At 44.9% G+C, this 23,467-nt stretch overlaps 1 protein-coding gene across 1 annotated transcript in view; it reads right to left on the bottom strand.

Moving 5' to 3' along the window:
• Positions 1 to 371: 371 nt before the first annotated feature.
• CCDC82 (coiled-coil domain containing 82) overlaps positions 372 to 23,467 on the bottom strand; it is a 61,568-nt gene continuing 38,472 nt past the window's right edge. The window contains exons 6-8 of the mRNA XM_069759183.1: positions 15,105 to 15,275; positions 14,052 to 14,231; positions 372 to 5,917 (exon numbers count right to left, since the gene is read on the bottom strand). Coding sequence (XP_069615284.1) covers positions 5,840 to 5,917; positions 14,052 to 14,231; positions 15,105 to 15,275 — 429 coding nt within the window. The 3' untranslated portion in view covers positions 372 to 5,839. The remainder of the gene's footprint in view (positions 5,918 to 14,051; positions 14,232 to 15,104; positions 15,276 to 23,467) is intronic.

Genomic DNA, 23,467 nt, shown 5'->3' on the forward strand with positions numbered 1-23,467 from the left:
GTGAGTCTTATGGTCCGAAAAATACACTACTTTTTATTGGCAATTTTTTTATTATTCATATCACAATCTGTATTAAAAAAAAACAAACTTCCATTTCACTATGGCCACTGGGGTTTTTTAGAAGCTAACTTCCTGTCCCAGGAAAAAAAAACACATGTACATTAGGAGCAATAAACATACTCTGGCTCTATCGTTTATTTTTAAACAACTAATGAGCGTGTGCAAAGCTCATTGTGATAGGAGGGGGAGGAGGTGAGCTGTGAAATGTGGATCCTGTGTTACAAGCTGTCTATAGAGGTGTTACCTGCCATTCTCATCCTGCCTCTGCCGATAATGAGACTGTTGAAAACTCTCCTTGAAAGAACAGGAAGGATAATAAAGATAATTTTATTCCAATAGCCTCAACATATCCAGCAACACTTTAAAATTCAGAGGGTACAAGTACAACCAATATCAGACATTACAAAGTAATACATAATTCAACAGTTAACAAGAGGAGTGAGAGCCCTGCTCGCAAGTTTACAATCTATAAGGGGGACATGAAAAGTATAAAGTGCCTGTTGTGTACGGTCCCGCCATGATTATAATAAATAGGGGGATTTACATAAGCTACATGAACCGGTCACCATCCGGTATCTGTATGTGTCCAGATACAAAGTGCTACTGAGTGAATGGAGGGCGAGGGGAACAAATGATATACATGTTCAGATTCTAAAGGTAGCGTCACACTCAGCAACTTTGCAAAGAGAACGACAACGATCCGTGACGTTGCAGCGTCCTGGATAGGGATCTCGTTGTGTTTGACACGCAGCAGCGATCTGGATCCCGCTGTACCATCGCTGGTCGGAGCTAGAAGTCCAGAACTTTATTTCGTCGTCAGGTCGGCGTGTATCGTCATGTTTGACATCAAAAGCAACGACGCCAGCAACGTTTTACATGGAGCTAACAACCAGCGAGATCGAGAAGTGAGTCACCGTTACGTCACTGGATCGCTCCTGCATCGTTCTGGAGTTGCTGTGTTTGACGTCTCTACAGCGACCTAAACAGCGACGCTGCAGCGATCTAGTTTAGGTCGGCTCGTTGTCTATATCACTGCAGCGTCGCTGAGTGTGATGGTACCTTTAGTAAGATTTAGGAAGGGAGAACAGATATAAATTAGATTTTAGAGGTGATGTGATAGGCTTCTCTTAAGAGATGTGTTTTTGTGGCACAGTTGAAACTGTGGATGCTGGGATTTAACCAGATTGTCTGGGGTAGTAAATTCCAGAGAATTGGTCCAGCACAAGAGAAGTCCTGGAAACACATGCGTGAGGCTCGGATTATGGAGGATGTCAGATTATTAGCAGAAAGGAGAGCACAGGTAGTGTTGGTAGACAGGGATGAGATGTAGGGCAGTGAAAAGCTTTCTGTGTGAGAGTAATAAGTTTATATTATATGCTGTAGTGGATGGGTAACCAGTGCAATAACTGGCACAGAGTGGAGGCATCGGTGTAGTGATTGGACAGAAATATAATCTTGGCTGAGGATGGATTGGAGAGGAGAGAATTTAGGAGAGAAGGATGTATACAGACTGTGCCCTGCTATCTGCCACCATCGCACTCTAACCAGCATGTCTATTCTTCCTACAGGTATGTTCATGCACCCTGCTCTCCTGCCTTGTCTGTCTATGAAGTGCATATAGCACATCACCCAAGTTTCCACACCGACTTTCCTCTGCTCCTAGCATTCTCATGGTATGTTCAGAAAAATATTTAGAATTGAGAGTCCTCAGTGGTTGATACCTTTTAATGGCTAACTGAAAAGATAGTAACAAATTGCAAGCTTTCGAGACTACACAGGTCTCTTCATCAGGCAAAAACTAAAATAAATTCTGAAGAATCACATATTTATGCACAACATAGCACAGAAAAAAAAATGGTATGTTCAGGCACACAGCTCTCCAGCCTTGTCTGTCTATGAAGTGCATATAGCACATCACCCAACTTTCCACACAGACTTTCCTCTGCTCCTAGCATTCACATGGTATGCCTTTCAGCTAACCCCAGCTTTACCCCACCCGTGTTATTTGTGACGTTGTTTACTCAGGCTTGATTGTATGCATCTGGTCCACCCTTAATTCTCTGACCAAGATGAGCAGAGATCACTCCTCTCTGCTTCACACCTGAATGCACTTACGGTAGTTGTACATATATTGCATAGTGCAAGTCTGCAATGACTTTAGTCTGCTGTGTGATTCCTATAAGTGTGTCCTAGAAGTGTGACGATTAATTTAGAATTAAAACCAGAATTTAACCAGAAGGGAACTGAAGGTAACTGGACACAGTCACTGTAAACAATGTTTCTGTTAGTTTTCACTTTCAGACCTATAATTCTTCACTTTCTGCAAACTCCCCTACTCCTAGTAAAGAACTGTTCATCTCTTCAATCCTCCCCATCCAGCTCACCTCCTCCTCAGAACTGTTCCTTAACATACAATCCTCTGTCTCCAAGCACAGACAGCTCCCTCATGCCCTCTCCTGCTCCTACCTGCTAACACTTTCTCTGCTCCTTCTCACTGCTGGTGATATCTCTCCAAATCCTGGTCCTCCTCACCACATCCCCACAGTCAGTTCTACCTCCCATCCACGCTCTATCACAAATTTCCATAACCTCTCTAACCTTATACCCATTCGCCCAGCCCCCACTTCCCCAGACCCACTAGCAGGAGCTCTGTGGAACGCTCGCTCTGTCTGCAGCAAGCTTTCCTACATCCACGATCTTTTTGTTACTACCAAACTTTCCTTCCTCGCCATCACCGAAACCTGGCTCACCCCTTCTGACACAGCCTCTCCTGCTGCACTTTTCTATGGTGGCTTCCACCTTTCTCATACACCCCGCCCCAGCAGCAAGCATGGTGGAAGAGTTGGTTTTCTCCTGTCAGATAACTGCTCCTTCACCCCAATCCCACTGCCACCCTCTGTTACCCTCCCTTCCTTTGAGGTGCACTCTGTGCGCATCTATGCCCCCACCAACCTCCATCTGGCTGTCATTTACCACCCCCCAGGGCCAGCCACCACCTTCTTTGACCACTTCACCACCTGGCTACTTCATTTCCTTTCCGCGGACATCCCTACTATCATCATGGGCGACTTCAACATCCCCATTGACACTTCCCTCTCAGCTGCCACTAAACTTCTATCTCTCACTTCCTCATTCGGCCTCACTCATGGTCTTCTGCAGCCACTCACAAAGATGGTCACACATTGGACCTCATCTTCACCCGCCTCTGCTCCCTATCTAACCTCTCTAACTCACCTCTTCTTCTTTCTGACCACAATCTACTCACATTCTCTTCCCTCTCCACTCCTTGTCTACAATCCCCACCCCACAAACTTGCACACCCTCGCAGAAATCTTAAACACCTTGATCTACATTCACTTTCTGAATCCCTCCTCCCTGTCACAGACATAAGTTCCCTACACAATGCGGATGACGCTGCTGCTCTATATAACACCACAATAGCTGCAGCTTTGGAATCTCTTGCCCCTCTCACGCATACCAAAGCTCGCAAAATCAACAGACAGCGCTGGCACACCAGCCTGACCAAAGAACTGAGGTGAGCTTCCAGGGCTGCAGAGCGGTGATGGAAAAGATCCCACTCCAAAGAGCACTTTATCGCATTCAAACAGTCCCTCACTACTTTCAAGACCACACTCGCCACAGCTAAACAAACCTATTTCTCATCTCTCATATCCTCCCTGTCTCACAAACCTAAACAGTTTTTCAACACCTTCAACTCTCTCCTCCGTCCCCCAGCCCCTCCTCCCTCCCCACTCATCTCCGCTGAAGACTTTGCCTCATTTTTCAAGCAGAAGATTGAGAACATCAGAGACAGTTTTAGTCGACAACCTGCAGAGCCCTTCCTCCCAACTACCCAGCCCTCCAAAATCAACTTCACTATTACAGAAGATCGACTCTCCACTCTACTCTCAAGATCGCATCTCACCACCTGTGCTCTTGACCTGATCCCTTCCCACTTCATCCCAAACCTCGCCACAGTCTTCATCCCAACCCTAACCCATCTCTTCAACTTATCACTAACAACTGGTGTTTTCCCCTCAAGCTTTAAACATGCCTCCATCACACCTATCCTCAAAAAGCCCTCTCTTGACCCATCCTCTGTATCTAGCTATCGCCTTATATCACTTCTCCCCTATGCCTCAAAACTACTGGAACAACACGTCCATCTTGAACTGTCCTCCCATCTATCTTCCTGCTCCCTCTTCGACCGCTTACAATCAGGCTTCCGGTCACACCACTCCACTGAAACTGCCCTAACTAAGGTCACCAATGACCTCTTAACCGCCAAGAGCAAGCAACACTACTCTGTCCTCCTCCTCCTCGACCTGTCGACTGCTTTTGACACAGTGGACCATTCCCTATTACTACAGACCCTCTCATCCCTTGGCATCACAGACTTGGCCCTATCCTGGATCTCATCATACCTAACTGACCGAACATTCAGCGTCTCCCATTCACACACCACCTCCTCACCTCGCCCCCTATCTGTCGGAGTCCCGCAAGGTTCAGTTCTAGGGCCCCTGCTCTTCTCCATTTACACTTTTGGCCTGGGACAGCTCATAGAATCTCATTGGTTTTCAGTATCATCTCTATGCTGATGACACACAGATCTACATCTCTGGACCAGATATCACCTCCCTACTAAACCAGAATCCCTCAATGTCTGTCTGTTATTTCATCCTTCTTCTCCGCTAGGTTTCTGAAACTTTACTTGGACAAAACAGAATTCATTGTTTTTCCCCCATCTCACGCGACCCCCCCCCCCAAACGACCTATCCATTACAGTAAATGGCTGCCCACTCTCCCCAGTCCCACAAGCTCGCTGTCTCGGGGTAATCCTTGACACTGATCTCTCCTTCAAACCACATATCCAAGCCCTTTCCACTTCCTGCCGCCTTCAACTCAAAAATATTTCACGGATCCGTACATTCCTAAACCAAGAATCTGCAAAAACTCTAGTCCATGCCCTCATCATCTCCCACCTCAACTACTGCAACCTCCTGCTCTGTGGCCTCCCCTCGAACACTCTCGCACCCCTCCAATCTATTCTAAACTCTGCTGCCCAACTAATCCACCTGTCCCCCCGCTATTCCCCGGCCTCTCCCCTCTGTCAATCCCTTCACTGGCTCCCCATTACCCAGAGACTCCAGTACAAAAGCCTAACCATGGCATACAAAGCCATCCACAACCTGTCTCCTCCATACATCTGTGACCTCGTCTCCCGGTATTTACCTACACGCAATCTCCGATCCTCACAAGATCTCCTTCCCTAATTAAAAATGCATGTAACACAAAAAATATCACTTTTTGATAATAGCTTCCTTTTAAGATCAGTAATATTATACATTATAATGTATAATACTTTAAGCTACAAGTTTAAGTTAAAAAAATAAAAATTAAGTGTATTTATTTTTTTTATCCTAGAAACAGCGCCACTATTCCACTGGTTGGATATTACAACTGATTTACTTGAGTGAGGATACGCTGGATCACCATACATGCCGAAGGTTAGGAGTGGCATTGTTTCTGGGAGAGAAAGAAGACTCATGATCCCTTTAAAAATATGCATTTGAAGCGTAAAATATTTCTGCGCAGGAAAGTAACTGCTCGTCAGGAAGGAAACGTTTCTTCATTAAAACAATTAATCCTATGAAGTAAAAATCAGTGACGGATTAAAACACCCAGCCGCCGATGCAAAATACACAAGTGTTCACCGTCTATATCCAGAACAGCTGGAGCAGGCACGGATTACATCTTTACTGATTTTCAGACATCTAATTTAACTTAATAGCCAGTCCTTATTTTCCTCCTGGAAATAATCTGCTTCATTCAAGTAACTTTCAAGATATGAAACTTCCTGGAAGAAAATATAAAGAAATGTGATGAGCAGAAATTAGAAAGATCACAGCAAAAAAAAAATAAAAAGCTTGATTTTCAGTAAAGTAAAACTATATTGATCTAAAAAATACACATTTAAAGAGATTTCATAATTTAACCCCCTCCTGTCGTGGCCAATTTTCTTTTTTCCCTCCTGACATTTTTATTGATACCACTCTTGTAGAAATTTCTGCCACAAAAAAAAAGTCAATCTATCGTTTGGATTTTTTTTCCACTTTTATCATTGTATGGAATAAATATTTTATTACCTTTGACAATTTTGGCAAAACCAAGTACCGTATATACTCGAGTATAAGCTGACCCGAGTATAAGCCGAGGCACCTAATTTTGCCACGAAAAACTGGGAAAACTTATTGACTCGAGTATAAGCCGGGTATACATTGTGACCTCATCCCTGTCCTTGAATGCATGGCTCCCCCCTCCCTATCCTTGAATGCATGGCTCCCCCCTCCCTGTGCTTGTCTGCATGGCTCCCCCCTCCCTGTCCTTGTATGCATGGCTGCTTATCCCCTATCCTTGTCTGCATGGCTCCCCCCTCCTTATCCTTGTATGCATGGCTCCCCCCTCCCTATCCTTGTATGTATGGCTCCCCCTTCCCTATCCTTGAATGCATGGCTCCTCCCTCCCTATCCTTGTATGCATGGCTGCTTATCCCCTATCCTTGTCTGCATGGCTCCCCCCTCCCTGTCCTTGTATGTATGGCTGCTTATCCCCTATCCTTGTATGTATGGCTCCCCCCTCCCTATCCTTGTATGCATGGCTGCTTATCCCCTATCCTTGTATGCATGGCTCCCCCTTCCTGTCCTTGTATGTATGGCTGCTTATCCCCTATCCTTGTCTGCATGGCTCCCCCTCCCTGACCTTGTATGCATGGCTGCTTATCCCCTATCCTTGTCTGCATGGCTCCCCCCTTCCTGTCCTTGTATGTATGGCTGCTTATCCCCTATCCTTGTCTGCATGGCTCCCCCCTCCCTGTCCTTGTATGTATGGCTGCTTATCCCCTATCCTTGTATGTATGGCTCCCCCCTCCCTATCCTTGTATGCATGGCTCCCCCCTCCTTATCCTTGTATGTATGGCTCCCCCTTCCCTATCCTTGTATGCATGGCTCCCCCCTCCCTGTCCTTGAATGCATGGCTCCCCCCTCCCTATCCTTGAATGCATGGCTCCTCCCTCCCTATCCTTGTATGCATGGCTGCTTATCCCCTATCCTTGTCTGCATGGCTCCCCCCTCCCTGTCCTTGTATGTATGGCTGCTTATCCCCTATCCTTGTATGTATGGCTCCCCCCTCCCTATCCTTGTATGCATGGCTGCTTATCCCCTATCCTTGTATGCATGGCTCCCCCTTCCTGTCCTTGTATGTATGGCTGCTTATCCCCTATCCTTGTCTGCATGGCTCCCCCTCCCTGTCCTTGTATGCATGGCTGCTTATCCCCTATCCTTGTCTGCATGGCTCCCCCCTCCTTATCCTTGTATGTATGGCTCCCCCCTCCCTATCCTTGTATGCATGGCTCCCCCCTCCTTATCCTTGTATGTATGGCTCCCCCTTCCCTATCCTTGTATGCATGGCTCCCCCCTCCCTATCCTTGTATGTATGGCTCCCCCTTCCCTATCCTTGAATGCATGGCTCCTCCCTCCCTATCCTTGTATGCATGGCTGCTTATCCCCTATCCTTGTCTGCATGGCTCCCCCCTCCCTGTCCTTGTATGTATGGCTGCTTATCCCCTATCCTTGTATGTATGGCTCCCCCCTCCCTATCCTTGTATGCATGGCTGCTTATCCCCTATCCTTGTATGCATGGCTCCCCCTTCCTGTCCTTGTATGTATGGCTGCTTATCCCCTATCCTTGTCTGCATGGCTCCCCCTCCCTGTCCTTGTATGCATGGCTGCTTATCCCCTATCCTTGTCTGCATGGCTCCCCCTTCCTGTCCTTGTATGTATGGCTGCTTATCCCCTATCCTTGTCTGCATGGCTCCCCCCTCCCTGTCCTTGTATGTATGGCTGCTTATCCCCTATCCTTGTCTGCATGGCTCCCCCCTCCCTATCCTTGTATATATGGCTCCTTATACCCTATCCTTGTATGCATGGCTCCCCCCTTCCTGTCCTTGTATGTATGGCTGCTTATCCCCTATCCTTGTATGCATGGCTCCCCCCTTCCTGTCCTTGTATGTATGGCTGCTTATCCCCTATCCTTGTATGCCTGGCTCCCCCCTTACTGTCTTTGTATGCATGGCTCCCCCCTTCCTGTCCTTGTATGCATGGCTCCCCTTTCTGTCCTTGTATGCATGGCTCCCCCCTTCCTATCCTTGTATGTATGGCGGCTTATCCCCTGTCCTTGTATGCATGGCTCCCCCCTTACTGTCGTTGTATGTATGGCTGCTTATCCCCTGTCCTTGTATGCATGGGTCCCCCCTTTCTGTCCTTGTATGTATGGCTGCTTATCCCCTATCCTTGTATGCATGGTTCCCATTAAAAAAAAACAAAAATCCTACTTACCTTTCCTGCGTGCCCTCGCTGCTTCTCGTTCTGGCGCCAGCAGCTCTTCTAGCCGAGCGATCACATGGCCCCGCTCATTAAGGTAATGAATATTCATTCCACGCCTATGGGAGTGGAGAGGCGTGAATATTCATTACGTTAATGAGCGGGGCCATGTGATCGCTCTGCAGGAAGTGCTGCTGGCGCCGGAATGAACAAGATGCTGTGAGGTTGCGCACAAAGGTAAGTTTTTTTTTGTTTGTTTTTTTTTAACAGCTGCTGGAAAGCCGGTGGCTGCAACTGTGCACGCTGTAAGAGTAATGAATATCAATTTCTCTTTAGCAGCGGCACAGGCTTTAGCCACAGCCGCCGGCTCCTGTCTCTGTGACCCACTGCTCTGCCGCACCCCCGTCGTCTTTCTAGGACAATTGACTCGTGCATAAGCCGAGGGGGGCGTTTTCAGCACAAACAAATGTGCTGAAAAACTCAGCTTATACACGAGTATATACGGTATTTTATTTTTTTAAATGTATTTTAACATTTCATTATTTTATCTCTATATATTTATTTAAAAATACACACACACATATATACAGTTGAAACCAGAAGTTTACATACAGTATATAGACAGACACATCTGCATGTTTTTCTAAATATCCGACATGAAATCAGACTAAACCTTTCCCGTTTTTGGTCAGTTAGGATTACCATAATTATTAATATTTGCCAAATGACAGAATAATGAGAGAGAAAGAATGTTTTAAGGCATTTTAATTACTTACTGCAAAGTCAAACGTTTACATGCACTAAGATTACTATGCCTTTAAACAATTCTGGACTTCCCATTTGATGAGGTCATGTGTTTGGAAGCTTCTAGTTTTTTTTGGCAACAACTGAGTTAATTAGACACACACCTGTGGATGTATTTTAATGCACACCTGAAACACATTGCTTCTTTGTGTAGAATCATGGGAAAGTCTCAAGAAATCAGCCAAGATATCAGGAAGAGAATTGTGGACTTGCGCAAATCTGGCTCATCTTTGGGTACAATTTCAAGATACCTGAAGGTGCCTTTTTCATCTGTACAAACAATTATACTCAAGTACAAAAAAGATTGGAATGTCCAGCTATCATACCGCTCAGGAAGTAGAAGGGTTCTGTGTCCCAGTGATGAACATGCTTTAGTCCGACGTGCATATCAACCCAAGGACAAAAGCAAAAGACATTGTGAAGATGATGGCGGAAGCTGGTAATATTGTGTCAATATCCACAGTGAAACTAGTACTGAATCAACATGGGCTGAAAAGCCACTCTGCCAAGAAGAAGCTATTACTACAAAAGATGCAAAAAAAAAAAAAAAAGAGAAACAAGGAGCGCACATGAGAAGGACCTGTTATGAATAGGAATTAGGCAAACAAAGGACAGCCAAGGGGCCACTAACCTCCTGGGGTTATGCACCCCTGCATAAGCCTGGTGAAGAGAGAGACGTGACGGAAATGATTCCCCGTGTGTAGCGGCTGTTCCTGTTGCAGTCCCAGAGGTACACCACGTGACCACTGACAGACGTGATACTGTCACGGGGGTATTGGGTAGACTAAAGCTGATTACCCGGGCCCCTGCGATATCCCTCAGACTAGGGAAAACCCTGTCTGTCCCTCTCCCAGAATTTACACTGATGGTGTGCTTGTCTGGGCCGCCAGGCCTGACCCTGACTCCTGTTTCAGCCCTATGCTGAAACCTCCACCTGCCACCCAGTGATAAGACCACACACCAACCTACACAGAAAGTACAGACAGGGGAAACTAAAAACGCACCACGCCGCAGACACACAGGAAAACACTATAATGTGCACAGGGCAAAAGTAAACACAAATATAGGAAGGAGAAATATGACAAAGGATAATACACCACCAGATACGATACTTCAACTCCTAGACCACCACTCCAGACCGAGATCACCAGGCACAAGACACAAGCTATAATCGGCGACGCCCAAAGTCCAGAATGACTATTTAAAGGCCACGGGCGTGACCCAGCCTCCAACCAGATTACCAGCCAGATTAACCCTGGAAAACCTGGATAAAATCTAGCCGGCGCCACTGAGCGTATAGTGGACAAATGTGGAATTACCGCTGTCTGTCGGACGCCCTAGTGTGAACAGCGTCCGACATGACAGATACCACCTGATGAAGATAGCGTGCCGCTATTGAAACGTGTTGTGGAGTGTTTTAATAAAGGTCTGTGCTTTTTAATTTTTAATTGCCTTTTCCCATTTTGCCTCTGCGCTTCTTAAGAGCGCGATATCTTTTCCTATTACTCCAAAAGAAACACAAAAAAGCCAGCTTAATGTCTGCAAATGCACACAGGAACAAAGACCTTAATTTTTGGAGACATGTCCTGTGGTCTGATGAAAGTAAAATTGAACTTTTTGGGCATAATGTCCATCGTTACGTTTATAGGAAAAAGGGAGAAGCTTGGAAGCTTAAGAACACCATCCCAACTGTGAAACATGGGGGTGGCAGCATCATGTTGTCAGGCTGTTTTGATGCAAAAGTGATTGGTGTACTCACAAAATAGATGGCATCATGAGAAAAGAAGATTATGTGGCAATACTGAAGCAACATCTCAAGACATCAGCCAGGAAGTTAAAGCTTGGCCGGAAATGGGTCTTCCACATGGAAAATGACCTGAAGCACACTGCCAAAATGGTAAAGGAGTTGGGTTAAGGATAACAAAGTCAATATTTTGGAGCGGCCAACACAAAGCCCTGATCTCAATCTTATTGAAAATTTATGGGCAAAGCTGAAAAGGCCGATGTGAGCAAATCGACCTACAAACATGGATCAGTTGCACCAGGTTTGTCAGGAGGAATGGGCCCAAATTCCAACCAACTAGTGTGAGAAGCATGTGGAAGGAGATCCCAAACGTTTGACCCAAGGGCAATGGTACCAAATACTAATGAAATGTATGGAAAGTTTTGACTTTGCAGTAAGTAATAAAAATGCCTTAAATCATTCTCTCTCTCTCTCATTATTCTGGCATTTGGCAAATATTAATAATTATGGTAATCCTAATTGACATAAAATGAGACAGGTTTATTCTGATTTCATGTCAGATATTGAGAAAAACATGCAGATGTGTCTTTTTATACAGTGTATGGAAAATTCTGGTTTCAACTGTATGTATATATATATATATATATATATATATATATAAATATATATATATATATATATACTAGCTATTGAACCCGTTCTACGCCCGGGTGGCGAGCATTTATATTGGTATATGGTCTCCATCCTGGTATGTGCTGCTCCCATCCTGCGTCCCCATCCTGTCATGCGCTGCTCCATCCTGCGTCCCCATCCTGTCATGTGCTGCTCCATCCTGCGTCCCCATCCTGTCATGCACTGCTCCCATCCTGCGTCCCCATCCTGTCATGCGCTGCTCCCATCCTGCGTCCCCATCCTGTCATGCGCTGCTCCCATCCTGCGTCCCCATCCTGTCATGCGCTGCTCCCATCCTGTGATGCGCTGCTCCCATCCTGCGTCCCCATCCTGTCATGTGCTGCTCCATCCTGCGTCCCCATCCTGTCATGTGCTGCTCCATCCTGCGTCCCCATCCTGTGATGCGCTGCTCCCATCCTGTGATGCGCTGCTCCCATCCTGCGTCCCCATCCTGTGATGCGCTGCTCCCATCCTGTCATGCGCTGCTCCCATCCTGCGTCCCCATCCTGTCATGTGCTGCTCCATCCTGCGTCCCCATCCTGTCATGTGCTGCTCCATCCTGCGTCCCCATCCTGTCATGTGCTGCTCCATCCTGCGTCCCCATCCTGTCATGTGCTGCTCCATCCTGCGTCCCCATCCTGTCATGTGCTGCTCCATCCTGCGTCCCCATCCTGTCATGTGCTGCTCCATCCTGCGTCCCCATCCTGTCATGTGCTGCTCCATCCTGCGTCCCCATCCTGTCATGTGCTGCTGCCATCCTGCGTCCCCATCCTGTCATGCGCTGCTCCCCTCCTGTGTCCCCATCCTGTCATGCGCTGCTCCCATCCTGCGTCCCCATCCTTATGTGCTGCTCCATCCTGCGTCCCCATCCTTATGTGCTGCTCCATCCTGCGTCCCCATCCTGTCATGTGCTGCTCCATCCTGCGTCCCCATCCTGTCATGTGCTGCTGCCATCCTGCGTCCCCATCCTGTCATGCGCTGCTCCCCTCCTGTGTCCCCATCCTGTCATGCGCTGCTCCCATCCTGCGTCCCCATCCTTATGTGCTGCTCCATCCTGCGTCCCCATCCTTATGTGCTGCTCCATCCTGCGTCCCCATCCTTATGTGCTGCTCCATCCTGCGTCCCCATCCTGTTATGTGCTGCTCCATCCTGCGTCCCCATCCTTATGTGCTGCTCCATCCTGCGTCCCCATCCTTATGTGCTGCTCCATCCTGCGTCCCCATCCTTATGTGCTGCTCCATCCTGCGTCCCCATCCTTATGTGCTGCTCCATCCTGCGTCCCCATACTGCCTCTGACCCGCTCGGTGCCGAGTGCTGGGGGGCCTGAGCAGGCGGGGACACCGGCGCGCTGTGGGGGTCAGGTGCCGGTATCGCCGCCAGCTCAGGCCTCCCAGCACTTACTATACTCACCTGTCTGTCCCGTTCCACCGCTGAGCGCCGCCATCTTCCCGGTCTCCTGGCTGTGACTGTTCAGTCAGAGGGCGGTGCCTGCGCGCATGAAGCGCGTCATCGCGCCCTCTGAACTGAAGGTCACAGGCCGAAGACCGGGAAGATGGCGGCGCTCAGCGGTGGAACGCAGGACAGGTGAATATGGCCGATACTCACCCTCCTGGCGGTCCCTGCTTCTCTGTTGGAGATCGCGGTGTGCGTTCAGTGTGAACGCACACCGCGATCTCCCGGGAGCCTCACTCTGTGAGGCCCAGACTGCGCCGGCGCTTGTGCCTGCGCAGTCTATAAAGGCTTCGGACAGAGTGACGCTCCCAGCATTATATTATAGATATATATATATATATTTTTTTAGACATTTTTTATGGCAGACAGATTTCATATAAGCAAATGTTGCCTAGGGTGCTGATGACCGTTAGAAGTGATAGCTGCCATGAGGAGCTTAATAAATAACTGTCATACTTCACAAGAGAACTAATCACCCAGTCAAAAATGGCATATTTTGCTCTTATTTTATTCTCGTAGCTTTATTTTTTTCTGAAATCCATCATATGGTTCCAGAGATATAAGCTCTTTCATTTGCAACTAATTTTTATGGTCTTTACTAAGGGGGTGCTGATCATAGAGTAATAATAGAGAGCAACCTAAAGACACGCCCCAGAGGATCCCTTTAGCTACACCCCTTTTTAAAGACCATCAAAATTAACACTGAATAAAAGGTTCATATCAGTCAACACTGGTCCAGCTTTGCTACATCAGCTTGGCATCATATCTACAGCCCAACTCCTCCATTCTGCTCCACCAGCCCCATCTCTATGTGCTGCTCAGAAACGGTTCTTCTGGACCAAATGCTTTGAGGATCCACCTCGTCAGGTGAGACATAACAATGAGCCATGCACCTGTGTTGGTCTGTTCCAAAATATCAGGATGGGTTTTTAGTCACTTACGGTTCCCAGAAAGTTCTTGGCTTCCATCTTTGATAAAGCCAACTCTACAATTTCATTTGCGGACTCTTCCTTAGTTTCTTCAATAAAGGGAATACAGCGCCGGTACAGGAAATATTTGTAATGTCGGAGCTGGTGATAAGCTTCAGTACGATTGGCACAGACTTTACCAATCACCAGTTTCTAAAAGGAGAAGAGAATATTTATTTTTCGGTGTACAAAGTTTTACGAAAGCCATCTACAGCAAAAACGTAGACGAGGTGGTCAGCAGATACACCAAAACCATCAGGGTGGCGCAACAGTTGGATAGATACGGCGCTGCCTCTTGACACTTTTGAAGAAGGCGCAGCAAGATGCATCATTTGCAATTTACTGAAGTCACGTTTATTTTTCTGTGTCTCTTGGCATTTGCTGATTTTTTTTTTTGCAATATTTGGAAAAACTGTGTACATGGGTTCATGAATTTGACGCAAAATCAAAATTGCTTTTAGTTTTCTTTGACCAATTTTTGCTACTTTACAGACCGAGAAGTCACAAATCCATTAAAAAAGCAGCAAACTTAAAATGAATACTCCTCCACAAATCATACTCCGGGGAAACACTGAAGCAAAATTTGCCCAAAAAATAAAAATTCGATATTTGGAAAATTTTCAATTCATGAATCTGTCTAAAACATGGAGAAAAAATAAGGAAAAAAATAAACTTAAAAAGAACGACAACTTAAAAAGTGCAGCAAAACATATAGAGAATAAGATGCAAATACTAAAGTCACTAAAAAGGTGCACACTACTGAAGAAAACATTTTTTCTTCATCAATTCACCCCGCATTTTTAAGTATATTATATGGTAAAGTGATTTGTGGAATTTAAAACTGCAACTTATCCTGCATATAAAAAAAAAGGCAGTGTAGACGCAAAAATAAAAATGTCATGCCTCCTGGAAGAAGCGGAGGAAAAACTAAAACTGCAAAAATGGCCGTAACTGGATAATGTTCCCGGACGCCCACGCTGTCTGTCGCTTCCATGGGATCTAGAATATTTTGCATTGTACTTTTACCTGCCAGTCGTTCTGCAGGAAGTCGTCAGATTCTAGCGTCTGGTTGTCGTAGGCTTGTCCTGATAAGGTCACCAGGTGACCGCAATATCGGTGCAAGTCACAGGCTTCACAGCTCATCTCCTCCGCCGTTATCTTCCTCACATGAAGTTTGGGATAGCTGTTTATCCTCTCCTGCAGCAATTCACAGAGTTTTATTTATTCACAAGGACGTAGGATGGAATTTTGTATTTATTAAACACATTTTTACGTATTTTTTTTAATGTTACATACACAGTCATGAAGAAAAGCCACAGAGTTATGAAAATCACAAAAATTGATTCACGGGGGGGGGGGGGGGGGGGCTGGCTGGCAAATCTTAGCATCGGGAGGGCAAACACACGTCAGGGCCCGTGAGTATTGGCATATCCTTATGTGCCCCTTTGGTGCATACAGGATGGCACAGTTGCGGGCCAGACGGTAAATATGGTTGAGAGCGCGTCTTTACTGACATTGTGTGTACGCTCTTGCTGGATCCCTGCAGTGTCAGTGCGGACGTGCAGAATTGTAGAGCATTGTCAACCAAGCTAAGGGGAGGCCTGTGGCACGTGGAGGAGAATACATGACCGGTAGGTGATATACTGACTATTGAGATCGGAGGGTATATTCAGGATACTATGTGATGGTATACATTACACCATGACTACAATCATCAGTCACATAGTATCTCTGATGTCTGTATACATAGAATTATTGTTATTGGCTTGCAGCTCGATCTTGAGCCATGGAAAGATGATGGATGAACGATCTGTGGGAAGATCAATATTGTGGTCATCTCCGCCGTTATCTTGATTGTATCAAGCCATCGGGTTGCTCATCTTCCTCTTCGCCTTGTTTCTTCTATTCTTCCGACCATGATGTCCTTCTCCAGTGATATATCTTTGGACCGAAAACTAGTAAAATATATAACTCTGTATGTAACCCCTTCTCATGTACAGCACCATGAAATTAATGCTGCTTTATAAATAAATGATAATAATAATAAAATATTACAATTTGAGAGTCCTCAGTGGTGAATAGCTAACTGAAGAGATAGTAACAAATAGCAGCTTTCCTGACTCCTCCAGTCTCTTCATCAATAGGACAGGAAGAAATCTGTTGTGGCAGTAAATATTGGATAAGTTAAGAGATAAGGACTGTGAAAGTTTTATTGTCCTCTAATCCTGGTCTGGTCCAAGGCTGTGATGGCCTCTAAATGGTCTGAGGAGCACGCTCCTTATCTGATGTAAAAACACATAAATCTATGCGACATATTCATTCCTGCTCTGAATGTGTCAAAGGTCCTGGTTCTCCCCTTCCCACATTGATAGTTCTGCTTCACGTCACTTGTCTTATTACGGCACTGTTCTGTGTCAATGATAATCTATAACATCTGATGTCTGTATCACAATATATCATCCAATCATATGTTATCCTGTATACTGGATATGGGGTAGTATGTGCACAGGCATAATATATATATATATATATATATATATATATATATATATATATATATATATATATATATATACACATATACACATATATACACGCACACACTGGAGTGATCAGGAACCTGAACCTCCAGGACATGACATATAATCTATTTCTACAGTGTGATTTGTCCAGTAATTGGGATCAGGGTTCTACAGTCCAGTACAGGATTCTGTACAGTCTGCGGCCGCCCTATCTGAGGTACAGAATGATTTAAGGCAGGAGATTGAATATTTGGGCAGATCGGGCGACACTGGAGCTGATGAACTCACACCAGGGGTGTACATAGAAATCATGGAGCCCAATAGCAAAAGTTCTAATTGCGCCCCCCCCATCCCCACCAAAAGAAAAAAGTTGGCGGAGTCACAGAAGACCCCTAGATTCCCATTTCATTGCACCCATAAAGTATGATGCAAACCAAAGTGCCCCCGCAAACACTGTATGATACCCTCTCAGTGAATTCCTCCACAATACCCTCCACATGCACAGTATGACAGCCCTGCTGTACCCTCCCCCCACTTCAACTCCTCCGGCAAAGTATGGTGACCCCAACACAGAATGATTCCCAAATGTGACCCCCACACAGCCCTCCATGCAGTATAATGGACCTACATATAGTAAAATGGTAATAAAACCATCCCACAATGGCCAGCAGAGTACTTGGTCTTATACACATCCTATTAGTACTGTGTTAAAGCAACAAGACCAAGATAAGCATATAATATAGGACACTCCAAAACTACATAGAGACACTAAAGAACATATGGAGTCTAAGTCCCATTAATCCAAAATATAAGTACAAATCTTTATTAGTAAAACCGTAAATTACATAACAAAATACATGAAGACATAAATAAATTGTAAATTGTAACAGACATATAATATTCGAACAAGGAACCAAAAAGTAGCACTGAAAAGAGTCCCTGCTAGGCGGCAACCCCTAGGTTGGGGCCGCGGCGGTGACCCGTATACTCCTGTCCCATGGGTAAGAGACACTGAGCCTGACTCAAGATGACAATTGCCGCACCTGGCACGTAGGTTCCCATGAGGGGAGGCTAACGGATGGAGTAATAGTCTTATGGGTTCATGTGGTGTCTTTCACCCTGACTTGATGCACTACTGGCACTTTATGAATTTACAATTGACAGGGATTTATAGGGGTTGCCGCCTAGCAGGGACTCTTTTCAGTGCTACTTTTTGGTTCCTTGTTCGAATATTATGTCTGTTACAATTTACAATTTATTTATGTCTTCATGTATTTTGTTATGTAATTTACGGTTTTACTAATAAAGATTTGTACTTATATTTTGGATTAATGGGACTTAGACTCCGTATGTTCTTTAGTGTCTCTATATAGTAAAATGGACCCACACTTCTCCACACAAGAGTAATAGTCCCCACAAAGTATTATTGGACATCATACAAACTATATAATTGCTTGAATACAGTAAAACGGCCCCCACATAGCCCTCCCTAAAGTATAATGGCCACCACATAGCCCTCCATATATAGTCTTTAATAAACTCTCCTTCATCCATGACTTCTTCCTTTCTGAGTTTCTTAACCCTCTGGCTCTTACTGCTTACTGAAACCTGGATCCAGCAGTCAGACACCACCGCTGCTGCTGCTCATTCATATGGTGGACTACACTTCTCTCATACCCCAAGATCGGACAACAGAGCAGGTGGAGGCGTTGGTCTGCTTCTATCAACCAAACGTACCTCAAGTACCCTTACTTGTCTTCCCTTCTTTTGAGGTCCATGCTCTCAGACTCTACATCCCCTTCTCCATGCGAGTGGCGGTGGTGTATCGTTCTCCCGGCCCCTCCCATCAGTTCCTGGATCACTTTGCCACCTGGCTCCCACATTATCTCTCCTGTGACATCCCCACCCTCATCCTGGGAGACTTAAACATCCCCATTTCTTTTCCCCTCTCCCCATCTTCTACTAACCTTTTATCTCTAACTTCCTCCTTCGGCCTTTCGCAGCATACTAACTCTCCAACGCATGAAGACAGAAACTCTCTCAACTTGGTCTTCTCCCGGCTTTGCTCAGTGGATGATTTTACAAACTCCCCTCTCCCGCTCTCTGACCACAACCATCTTTCATTCTCTATCAAGAACTGCCATCCCGCTCAGGTCACCCCCATTAACACCCAGAAACTTATGAAGGACTTGCAGTCCTCATTGGCCCCTATCTCCTCCCTCTGATGTCCGGATTCTGCACTGAAACATTATAATGAAACCCTGCAAAGTGCCCTGGATGAAGCTGCACCTCCTATACATAGGACAACTCGGCACAGACGGCGACAACCGTGGCACACGCTGCAAACACGTTTCCTACAGTGTTGCTCCAGGTGCGCCGAATGTCTGTGGAGAAAATCTAATCTACCCAAAGATTTCATCCATTATAAGTTTATGCTTAAAACATAAAACACTGCCCTTCACCTCTCCAAACAAACCTATTTCAACACCCTTATCACATCACTATCCAATTACCCTAAATGTCTCTTTGACAATTTTCATTCCCTACTGAATCCAAGAGTGCAAGCCCCAAGCACGGATCTCTGCTCTGACGATCTGGCCAATTACTTCAAAGAAAAAAATTGATCATATCCAACAGGAAACTTTTCTTTTGCTGGTTCCTCCTCCTCTCACCTTCCCCTTACTGTTGGGGTTCCTCAAGGATCAGTCCTAGGCCCCCTCCTCTTCTCTTTGTATACCGCCCCTATTGGACAAACAATCAGTAGATTTGGTTTCCAGTACCATCTCTATGCTGACGACACCCAATTATACACTTCTTCTCCTTATCTCACGCCTGCCTTTTTAGAAAACACCAGTGATTGTCTTACCGCTGTCTCTAACATCATGTCCTCCCTTTATCTGAAACTGAACCTGTCAAAAACTGAACTCCTCGTGTTTCCTCCCTCTACTAAACTACCTTTGCCTGACGCTGCCATCTCCGCGTGCGGTTCCACCATTACTCGAAAGCAACATGCCTGCTGCCTTGGGGTCATATTTGATTCAGAGCTTTCATCACTCCAGCATCCAATCACTTGCTCGCTCTTGTCATCTGTGCCTCAAAAACATTTCTAGAATTCGAACCTTTCTTACATCCAAAAAACTCTTACTGTTTCACTTATTCATTTTTCGTCTGGACTATTGTAACTCTCTACTAATCGGCCTCCCTCTTACCAAACTCTCCCCGCTCCAATGTGTCCTGAATGCTGCAGCCAGGATCATATTCCTCACCAATCGTTACACCGATGCCTCTACCTTGTGCCAGTCACTACACTGGCTACCCATCCACTACAGAATTCAGTATAAACTTATTACCCTCACCACAAAGCACTCCATGGCTCAGCACCACCCTACATCTCCTCCCTCGCTTCAATCTACCACCCTACCCATGCCCTCTGTTCTGCTAATGACCTGAAGTTAACATTCTCAATAATCAGAACCTCTCACTCCTGTCTCCAAGACTTTTTACGTGCTGCGCCAATTTTTTGGAATGCACTACCCAGGTTAATTCGATTAACCCACAGTTTTAAGCGTGCACTAAAAATGCATTTCTTTAGACTGGCCTACCGCCTTCACACATTAACCCCTTTACCCCCAAGGGTGGTTTGCACGTTATGGACCGGGCCAATTTTTACAATTCTGACCACTGTCCCTTTATGAGGTTATAACTCTGGAACGCTTCAACGGATCCCGGTGATTCTGACATTGTTTTCTCGTGACATATTGTACTTCATGATAGTGGTAAAATTTCTTTGATATTACCTGCGTTTATTTGTGAAAAAAACGGAAATATGGCGAAAATTTTGAAAATTTCACAATTTTCCAACTTTGAATTTTTATGCAATTAAATCACAGAGATATGTCACACAAAATACTTAATAAGTAACATTTCCCACATGTCTACTTTACATCAGCACAATTTTGGAACCAAAATTTGTTTTTGTTAGGGAGTTATAAGGGTTAAAAGTTGACCAGCAATTTCTCATTTTTACAACACCATTTTATTTTAGGGACCACATCTCATTTGAAGTCATTTTGAGGGGTCTATATGATAGAAAATACCCAAGTGTGACACCATTCTAAAAACTGCACCCCTCAAGGTGCTCAAAACCACATTCAAGAAGTTTATTAACCCTTACGGAGATTCACAGGAATTTTTGGAATGTTTAAATAAAAATTAACATTTAACTTTTTTTCACAAAAAATTTACTTCAGCTCCAATTTGTTTTATTTTACCAAGGGTTACAGGAGAAAATGGACCCCAAACCTTGTTGTACAATTTGTTCTGAGTACGCCGATACCCCATAAGTGGAGGTAAACCACTGTTTGGGCGCATGGCAGAGCTCGGAAGGGAAGGAGCGCCATATGACTTTTTAATGCAAAACTGACTGGAATTGAGATGGGACGCCATGTTGCGTTTGGAGAGCCACTGATGTGCCTAAACATTGAAACCCCCCACAAGTGACACCATTTTGGAAAGTAGACCCCCTAAGGAACTTATCTAGAGGAGTGGTGAGCACTTTGACCCACCAAGTGCTTCACAGAAGTTTATAATGCAGAACCGTAAAAATAAAAAATAATTTTTTTTTCACAAAAATTATCTTTTCGCCCCCAATTTTTTATTTTCCCAATGGTAAGAGAAGAAATTGGAACCAAAATGTTGTTGTACAATTTGTCCTGAGTACGCTGATACCCCATATGTGGGGGTAAACCACTGTTTGGGCGCATGGGAGAGCTCGGAAGGGAAGTAGCGCCGTTTGACTTTTCAATGCTAAATTCAGAGGAATTGAGATGAGACGCCATGTTGCGTTTGGAGAGCCACTGATGTGCCTAAACATTGAAACCCCCCACAAGTGACACCATTTTGGAAAGTAGACCCCCTATGGAACTTATCTAGATGTGTGGTGAGCACTTTGACCCACCAAGAGCTTCACAGAAGTTTATAATGCAGAGCCGTAAAAATGAAACAAAAATTTTTTCCCACAAAAATTATTTTTTAGCCCCCAGTTTTGTATTTTCTCGAGGGTAACAGGAGAAATTGGACCCCAAAAGTTGTTGTCCAATTTGTCCTGAGTGCGCTGATGCCCCATATGTGGGGGGAACCACCGTTTGGGCGCATGGGAGGGCTCGGAAGGGAAGGAGCACCATTTGGAATGCAGACTTAGATGGAATGGTCTGCAGGCGTCACATTGCGTTTGCAGAGCCCCTAATATACCTAAACAGTAGAAACCCCCCACAAGTGACCCCATATTGGAAACTAGACCCCCCCACGAACTTATCTAGATGTGTTGTGAGAACTTTGAGCCCCCAAGTGTTTCACTACAGTTTATAACGCAGAGCCGTGAAAATAAAAAATCTTTTTTTTTCCCACAAAAATTATTTTTTAGCCCCCAGTTTTGTATTTTCCCAAGGGTAACAGGAGAAATTGGACCCCAAAAGTTGTTGTCCAATTTGTCCTGAGTACGCCGATACCCCATATGTTGGGGTAAACTTCTGTTTGGACACACGGGAGAGCTCGGAAGGGAAGGAGCACTGTTTTACTTTTTCAACGCAGAATTGGCTGGAATTGAGATCGGACGCCATGTCGCGTTTGGAGAGCCCCTGATGTGTCTAAACAGTGGAAACCCCCCAATTATAACTGAAACCCTAATCTAAACACATCCCTAACCCTAATTCCAACGGTAACCCTAACCACACCTCTAACCCTGACACACCCCTAACCCTAATCCCAACCCTATTCCCAACCGCAAATGTAATCCAAACCCTAACCCTAACTTTAGCCCCAACCCTAACTGTAGCCTTAACCCTAACTGTAGCCTTAACCCTAACCCTAGCCCTAACCCTAGCCCTAACCATAACTCTAGCCCTAGCCCTAACCCTAGCCCTAACCCTAGCCCTAACCCTAATGGGAAAATGGAAATAAATACATTTTTTTAAATTTTTTATTTTTCCCTAACTAAGGGGGTGATGAAGGGGGGTTTGATTTACTTTTATAGCGGGTTTTTTAGCGGATTTTTATGATTGGCAGCCGTCACACACTGAAAGACGCTTTTTATTGCAAAAAATATTTTTTGCGTTACCACATTTTGAGAGCTATAATTTTTCCATATTTGAGTCCACAGAGTCATGTGAGGTCTTGTTTTTTGCGGGACGAGTTGACGTTTTTATTGGTAACATTTTCGGGCACATGACATTTTTTGATCGCTTTTTATTCCGATTTTTGTGAGGCAGAATTACCAAAAACCAGCTATTCATGAATTTCTTTTGGGGGAGGCGTTTATACCGTTCCGCGTTTGGTAAAATTGATTAAAGCAGTTTTATTCTGCGGGTCAGTACGATTACAGCGACACCTCATTTATATCATTTTTTTTTATGTTTTGGCGCTTTTATACGATAAAAACTATTTTATAGAAAAAATAATTATTTTTGCACCGCTTTATTCTGAGGACTATAACTTTTTTATTTTTTTGCTGATGTTGCTGTATGGTGGCTCGTTTTTTGCGGGACAAGATGACGCTTTCAGCGGTACAATGGTTATTTATATCTGTCTTTTTGATCGCGTGTTATTCCACTTTTTGTTTGGCGGTATGATAATAAAGCGTTGTTTTTTGTCTCGTTTTTTTTTTTTTCTTACGGTGTTTACTGAAGGGGTTAACTAGTGGGACAGTTTTATAGGTCGGGTCGTTACGGACGCGGCGATACTAAATATGTGTACTTTTATTGTTTGTTTTTTTTTATTTAGATAAAGAAATGTATTTATGGGAATAATATATATATTTTTTTTTCATTATTTAGGATTTTTTTTTTTTAATTTTTTTTTTTTACACACTTG

Source organism: Ranitomeya imitator, chromosome 3 (assembly GCF_032444005.1).
Source record: "Ranitomeya imitator isolate aRanImi1 chromosome 3, aRanImi1.pri, whole genome shotgun sequence".
NCBI classification, from domain to species: Eukaryota; Metazoa; Chordata; class Amphibia; order Anura; family Dendrobatidae; genus Ranitomeya; species Ranitomeya imitator.